Source organism: Sciurus carolinensis, chromosome 11 (assembly GCF_902686445.1).
Source record: "Sciurus carolinensis chromosome 11, mSciCar1.2, whole genome shotgun sequence".
Classification (NCBI taxonomy): Eukaryota; Metazoa; Chordata; class Mammalia; order Rodentia; family Sciuridae; genus Sciurus; species Sciurus carolinensis.
This window is the reverse complement of record NC_062223.1, coordinates 44,130,680-44,138,597: the sequence shown is the minus strand read 5'-3', so window position 1 is coordinate 44,138,597 and position 7,918 is coordinate 44,130,680. Positions and strand designations below refer to the sequence as shown.

The window sequence follows — 7,918 nt, the reverse complement described above, 5'->3', positions numbered from 1 at the left end:
TTACTTTATTTCTTGGTTCCTCAATTTTGGTCACTTATAAAATGACAATATCAGTCTCTACCCTACAGGGTTATTATGGGGACTAAGTGAAATGATCCATGTAAAAAGCTTAATATTGTGTGTGATGCCCAGAAACTGCAAGTAGAGATTATGTTGTTTTAAAGTATATGACATGAGTATAACTATAGTCACCATGCTATGCAGTAGATCTCCAGAACCTGTACATCCTTTCTGAAATTTTATATTGATTATATGGTCCCCCTGTGAACTCTCCTTTGGTCTTTTCCAGACCTTTTTTTTTTTTTTTTTTCCTCTGTAACTGGAGACCCAGAATTTAAGCCTGGGTTGAAAGGACATATGCCACATGGATGGTACATACTGCCCCACGCATAACCCTGGCTCCCACTGAGCCCACGCAAGGCCTCCACAAGAGCTCTCAAGTGCTGATGGGAATTGAGACTTTGAGACAGGAACTTTCTTCTCCAGCTCTGGTCGGCAGGAAATGGGCTGGTGTGAGTTGAAGGGAATGAGGTTTAATGACAGCTGGCTGCTGAGCTGTGCTGTCGCAGGGGATCCTGAGGGGGAGACCCTGCTGCAAGTGGCCTTGTGTGTGTGGGTACTGAGTCATCAGGAATGAGAAGATGCTGGGTTCACTGTCCTTGATGTCCTGCCCTGTCACCTGTTATTCCCAAGGCACCAAGAGGAAGCTTGAGACATGCAAAGGGATCAGAACTCCTTGGAGGAAATGCCAGATGCTTCTGTTTTACAGCTCCCCTGGGGCCTCTGCATCTGTACTTCACAGAGAAAGGATGCTTGAGCAGACTTACAGACCTGAGTTCCACCCTGGCTCTGCCATGTCCTGGCTCTGTGCCTGTGGGTTAGTCCCTCCACCTCTGAGCGCCCCTGCTTCCTCACTTTTCAAATACGCCAAGAGTAGGACCTGTGTGTCACAAGATGGTGGTGAGAATCAAATGACATCAGCTCGTGTCAACTGCCTTCCTTGTGACTAGCACACATGGGTGCTTTATGAATATGTCCTGGGCAGGGCTGTCTGGACTCTGGAAGAAAGAATGGAAAACGAGGCCCCGTGGGCACGTGTCTCCATATCATCTCTGTACTGGGTTTTCCCGATGCCGAGTTTATTCTTATTTGTTCCTGTTAAGATTCTCCAGCCCCTTCCCATCGCTGGTCTGGTGAGCCTGAAATTTTCTAGGAAAGCAAGACAGCCTGTCTAGTAGCAATCAGCCTGGGCTTGAATCTGGTATCTTCCAGGAAGGAGAGATAGGGCCCAAAATCCCCACACAGCGTGGGAGGACTCCTGTGGGTAGATTTATTTTGCCAACTTTAGGGGACTTTACAGTCTTATGTGGCCTACATATCTGCATAGTGTTTTGGAAACATCTGAGGTTATTGCTAAGATTGAGAAACAAGGAGCCCTTACTTGACCCTGTGCCCACATTTCTGTTTTGGCAATACTGGCTGGAACTGGGTATCTGTTCCCCATAGTCTCCCTTGGCTCCCTGCAGTGGGTGGAAGGGTTTCCAACCTTGCAGGCATGCGTGTTGGCATCCTTAAGCTGGAGGTTGCTCCACATGCTTTTGTGCATGTGTATACAACTCCCAGGGTTCCCACCACCCAACTTACTCACCTGTGTCTACCGTGCCCCAGCCCTGATACCAGAGATGTAGCTTCCTATTGCTACAGATGGATCATCTGTATCTCCTCTAAAGCCAGTCTTTCTCCCTTGCTATGGCCTGCTATGGGGCCTTTCTAACACATAACCTGAAGGTAATTTTACACAATATTTTAAGTAATTTTGTCTATAAAATAGTTTCATGATGCAAATTTTCCACATGTGGTGTCACATGTGCTCAAAAAGTTTTTGGTTTTGGAGCATCTTGGAGTTGGGATTAGGGATACTTCATCTGTAATTGTCTCTCTTCCTACACTCACCCCCTTGCTGGTCTCACATGATCTCACCTTTAAATACACTTACATGTCAGTATCTCCCTAATTTAGAGCCCCAGTCCAGGTATTCCTCTAAACTCCAGGCTCAAAAAGTCCCCGACTACACAGCATCTCCACTAGGATGTCTGACAGCTGAACCTCACTTATCTCAAACTAAACTGCTGATCTTCTCCCCCAAACCTTTCCCACCAGTGGTCTCATCTCAGACCACAGTAACCCTGTACTCCAATCCCCCGATTGCTATCAGCATCATTTTTTTAGGGCCACTAATCACTGCGACCTCCTAAATGCTCTTCCTGTTCACCGGCTTGCAGCCCTATGGTCTATTCACAGCGCACAGAACCTTTAGCCTGCAAGTCAGACCATGACACACCTTGGCTGAAAGCCTCTAACCACTGCCACTTGAAATAAAGCCTGTGTCCTCATCAGGGCTGTAAGATCCTGGGGCCCCCTCTGGGCTCACCCCACCACTCTTTCTTCTCGCCTCCTACTCCAGTCCTCTGGGCTGCTGGCTGCCTTTCAACAGGGCTGGCATGTTCCCACTGGAGGCCCATCTGCCTGGAACATTCCTCCAGGATTCTACGCGGCTATGATCCTCAACCTCTTCCAAACCTGGTTAAAAATTTTAGTACCTCTCAAGAAACCCTATTTGAAATTCCACTTTGCCTTCCTCTAACCCTCTCCTTACCCTACTTTGTTTTTTCCTCCTTAGCATGTTATCGTCTTCATACCATATTGTGGTTTGCTTATTTAAAATATTTCTTTGTGGGGGTACTGGGGATTGAACTCAGGGACACTTGACTACTGAACCACATCCCCAGCCCTATTTTGTGTTTTATTTAGAGACAGGATCTCACTGAGTTGCTTAGCGCCTTGCTTTTGCTGAGGCTGGCTTTGAACTTGAGATCCTCCTGCCTCAGCCTCCCAAGCTGCTGGGGTTATAGATGTGCACCACTGTGCTCAGCCTAAAATACTTTTTGTCTGTCTCTCCCTCAACCCCATTCTAAGGAGGGGTCCTAGGCATATAATAAGCACTTGATGAATACTACGTATGAATTTCTAGGAAGGATCATGGCTTTGATAAGATTAGCAGAAAGTTTTATGTGTCCCAAAATTATTTTTTAAAACCAAAAATGAAATACCAAACACTCCCACGGACTAAAAGATGCTTTTAGGGGAAAAACATCTGGTTTTAGTTCTTTCTGGTCCTCAATCTTTCTGAGCAGAGACAGCAGCAGAACCAAATATCTATTGGTTTCTTCCAATTCCCTCCTACATAGCAATCATTCTGGTTTGTGTGAATGTGGTGGTGCTGGGGGGTCCCCTCCTCTGGTGTCAGGAAACCCAGAATACTGGCCTAGCATTAGCTTCAAGACCTGATGAGGGACCCCCATCCCACCCCAGGAGCGGCACAGAGGAGAGAGACCATGAGATTTACCACACAAGAGGGTATTGTATGTGAAGAATGTGCTGGGAGCAACAAGAACAGCAGTAACTACAGAACAGAAAATAACCATCTTTGAAATGACAACAAATGGGAGACATTATCTAAGCACTAACACCTATGGAGGCGGCTGCCCAGCTCTGGAGGGCAGCTCCTCAGGACAGAGAGGCCGACTTCTTTCCAGGTTGCCTGGTCTTCAGTCCTTGTAACTTCTCATCTTTCAGCGCCTTCAGGAATTTATCTGCAGGAGAGCAAAACAAACAGCTGTAGTAGAGAGAATGGCTTTTCCTAACTTTTCCTAAGCAAGCTTCTAGGAAGTAACTGTGATCCCTACATGAGCCCCAAACCCTCTTGGGATCCAATGGGGTTTGTGGGGGGACCTAATAAGCAAAATACACCTAATGGAGGAATACATTGTCCAGGAGCTAGAAAAGTCTGTTTTCTAGGGATTGTTTTCCTTCCATGGCTGTAAGAAAGGGTATGTTACAGGATGTCTCACAGTTGAATAGACCTAAGCACTTAGGTTATTTCATAATTCCCTTCCTTGTGTGGCAAGGGCACCAGTTTAGCCTGTGGTATGCAACAGTTGGAATGGCCTTAGGCAGACCAGGGATGGGAAAGGACAGCTTATGGCTACTGAATACTGTGCAACAGGCCCTTCTGGAAGTAACTGGATTAACCACTTTACCCTCCAACATAAAGGAATTGACTCCTACATCAGCACACCTGGTCTGACCTGGTCCATATCCCTAGGACTTTGGATCTAAAACCAGATGGCAAAGTCCAGGACCTTGGGGAATGAGTAAAGGGCCACAGGGAGGTGACCCTCCAGCACTGAAAAGTGGGTCATACCTGAGCCCCTCCGTGAATGTCTCTGGGGTTCCCCCTACAGACACTACAACTGACACTCACCTACTTCCACCTCCCACTAGAAGACTCCAGTTTAAGAGTGAGCATTAAAGGTTAACTTCTCTAGAGATAAGGGCTGTCTGTGGTAGGTGAAGTTCCATCCTACAGGGATGAGGTGTTACTGTGTAGGATTAAAGTTCAGGTTGGGGATGGTGGTAGGTGAAGTTTCAGGTGTGAGGCTCAGAATACAGATTACCAGAATGTAGTTTGGTACAGGATGTAGTTTGAGACTAAAGGGTCCATAAAGTTCAGATGTGTGGTTGAGGGAGAGTCGGTTGAAATCCAGGATGGGGTTCTGGGGGACAGAGTTTGGATCAGGGACTCCTGGGGACTGGAGTCTGAGCCTAGGGCCATATTGTGGGGCTAAGCATGGAGCCAAGGAAGGAGCCATGGCAAGTAGGATGGGCTCAGGTGGCCCCTGAGCGGGGGTCACGCACAGCGCTGGGAGTCGAAGCCGTCCCCAGTGATGGTGAGCAGCTCCAGCTCCTTAATTCGGATCTCCAGCTCGCACAACTCCTCCGGGTGGGAGGCACAGGCAAGCCGGGGGGTGGTGGGGCCGGGGGCCAGGGGTGAGGTAGCCCCCTCGGGGCCCGGCGGCGGCGAGTAGAAGAAGCGGAGAGGCTCGTAGGGGATGGAGGCCAGGCCGGAGGGCCAGGGCGGAGGGCAGGGGCGCTCGCTGGGGGGACCAAGGCCAGGCGGCGGCGGAGGGGCCGGGGCCGAAGGTCCCTGAGGCAGGGGAAGGACCCCAGCCACCCCACCGGCCGGCGCCCCGCCCGCTTTCAGCGGCACGAAGAGCTTCTTCCAGATGTTAAAGTCGCTGAGCGGGGACGAGGAGATGCCGCGGTCGTAGAGGGAAGGGAAGTAGAGGGGCGGGGTCGGCCGCTGGCTCATCGTGGGGCTCTGACTGCCGCGCCGCCCCTTCGGCATCTTTTGAATGGGAGGCTGCGTGGGAGGAACCCCGCGCCCAGAGACTCGCGCCCGGGCCCCGCGTCGCCGGGGTTCTCGGGTTCCACAGGCCACGCCCCGACGGAGCGGGGCCCCACCCTTTCTCTGCAGCCCCGCCCTGAACAGGCGGTGATCCGAGGTCCCGAGGCCACGCCCCAGAACGTGGCCTGCCCATTGACGTCAGGCCTCGCCTCTGTAGTGGAAAAGCCACGCCCCAAGGCCTAACCCCTAGGTTTCCGCCGCGCCCCCATTCCGGCCCCGCCCTCAGCTGCTCCCCCTGCTCTTCAGTTCCTCGAGCCTGTAGGTATCTACTCTTATCCAAAAGCAGGAAGGGAAGCAGGGAGTTGGCCAAGGCTGCCAGAGAAAACCTTTTCCAGCCTTCCTCTCTTTTATCAGAGAAAGACCCCCGCGCCCCAGCACACTTCCCTCATTGTAACCACTCCTCGCCGCAGAACAGCCTGAGAAAACTGCTTACTGTTCATTCTCTACAGAGGCAAAGCAAAGGAGAAGAGGATTGGTTGGGAATAGCTATTCGAACCAGTCCATGTTTCTGTGCCAGATTTAGCAGTGTTGTGGAAATTGTGGAAAGGAGGACTCTGGTCTGGATTTGTAATGGCCCTGAAGGAACAATGAAGTTTAGGTCTCTACCAAACACATATATTATCAGGGGCTGACAGGTAACACATAACCACGAAAAGGAAATCCTGTTGGACCCACCTCAGTTAGTTCACTGGACAGTCTGTCCCAGGGACATGCCCGTGTATTCATATATTTATATGAATAACCTGTGAGAGTTGTCATAGACTGGGGGGGGGAAATACATTTCCTTGAGAACCTCAGCCTCAAGGAAATGTTCATTGGTATAAATGCATAAGGAGGGTGGGACCAGTCAAGGTCAGAGTCAGTACCAGCTCCACAAGTGAATACTATATATAGACATGCAATGTGTGTGTGCGTGCATGTGTGTGTGCATGCATATGCACGTGCTTGTGTAGCTGCAAAGTAGGCAGATATCCTAGCTGGATAACTATGGGCAAGTTGCTTGGTTTCTAAGCAAGTTTTCTATCAAACAGAATTAAGAGAACCTGACTGCCTCATTGAGTTGTTGTGATCATCAAGCTGAAGAACAATGTGCATGAAGTACTTGAAGCTTGGAAACTGCCCAAATGCAAGGGGAAGCTCTCCCCACAGAGAGGCTAATCTGCACTAAGAGGCTCCCCACTGCCCTCAACCCACACACTTAACTGTGAGCTCCTTGAGAGGAAGAATCCAGCCCAAGGATCCTCTAATGCTAAGCATATGATAGGACTTGATAGCTGGGCATGGTGGCTCAGGCCTGTAATCCCGTCAACTCTGTAGACTGAGGCAGGAGGCCAGCCTCAGCTACTTAGTGAGATCCTGCCTCATAATAAAAAATAAGAAGGGTGGGGATGTAACTCAGGGTACAGCACCCTGCTTCAACCCCCAGTACTGCAAAAACAAAATAAACAAAAACTGCATAGGGACCTGATAAATATTTGAAACTTTTTAAACAGTGTTATATGTAGTGGGAACTAAAGGAGATCAGAATATACCACCCTAAAACATGCCACTTTGGTATAAAAATTGGTTTGAGGCAAAAGCAATTGAGAAACAGCAGTCATAAGAGAAACTCTCCATCTGTCCCTTTTTGCCTAAAAGCAGAACATAGATTTCCCATCATGAAGATGTCCCCTTCTTCCTGTCCATGTCAAGAAAAAGAGAACTCATTACTGGAGAAGGTACTGACTTGAATCTGCATAACAAACCTTGCTTTCCAACAGTTTCTCCTATTTATTTACCATCCCATATTTGATTGCCCCTAGAAACCCAAACATTTTTCTCCTTTATCTGGTCATTTCTCCACAATGCCTTGCCCTTTGGTAAGTGGTATAGAAGTTCCCAAGCCTAACCACTTCTTTGGGTTATCACTTCCTTTCTGTGAAACCCCCATGTGCATGTTGGTAATAATTCTTTTCTTCTGTTATTCTTTTGGCAGTTTAATCCACATCCCTAGGTACAGGTACAGGAACTAAGAAGGTAGAAAAAAAGTGTTTTTCCATCCATATAGAACCATAGTAGTGGTAAGAGCCATGAATTAGTACTTAGACCTGGGACTGAGTCCTAGATTGACATGTACTTGGTTGTGTGAATGAACCTTTTTGGATCTCATTTTTTAAATCTATATAATGAAAATAGTAATGGCACCTACTCACTTGGATTGGCAAGATTACATGAGATATTCTAAATATCTAAATACCTAACCATGATATTTTGCTCAGTAAACATTAGCTTTTGTTACTATGTATTGAAAGTCCTTAGAAGGGAAAGGGATTTTTCCATTTTGTTTTTTAAATGATGGAATAGAATCACATTTTCAGTTGTATATTGCCGCATCTATTTCCTACCACTCCGACACTTGACACAGTTCTATTGGAGCAGAGGATTCAACACTTGACACCGTTCTGTTGAAAATCATCCTGCCTCTTGGGGGCCATAGGCATGGCATGTCTCCATGTGCAGTTACTTTTAATACTAATAATCAATATATCCTTAGATTCAGATTATTGAGAATACTGGGGAGATTTCATGGTGCTCGGACACAAAATAACATACAATAAAGTTTAATATTAA

At 48.0% G+C, this 7,918-nt stretch overlaps 1 protein-coding gene across 1 annotated transcript; it reads right to left on the bottom strand.

Annotated features, from left to right (window-relative positions):
* Positions 1 to 3,080: 3,080 nt before the first annotated feature.
* On the bottom strand, positions 3,081 to 5,248 carry C11H11orf91 (chromosome 11 C11orf91 homolog). The gene is made up of 2 exons (XM_047519700.1): positions 4,759 to 5,248; positions 3,081 to 3,653 (listed from the first exon to the last, which is right to left on the bottom strand). Exons 1-2 carry the CDS (start codon positions 5,246 to 5,248, stop codon positions 3,568 to 3,570), a joined length of 576 nt encoding a protein of 191 aa, XP_047375656.1. The 3' UTR covers positions 3,081 to 3,567.
* Between the last annotated feature and the right edge of the window lie 2,670 nt (positions 5,249 to 7,918).

Excerpts from the sequence above, each read along its gene's own strand:
- C11H11orf91 (XM_047519700.1), bottom strand. The coding sequence starts at position 5,248 with ATGCCGAAGGGGCGGCGCGGCAGTCAGAGCCCCACGATGAGCCAGCGG. Across the intron at positions 3,654-4,758 it reads CGGCTTCGACTCCCAGCGCT|ATAAATTCCTGAAGGCGCTG; the intron begins GTGCGTGACCCC and ends GCTCTCCTGCAG.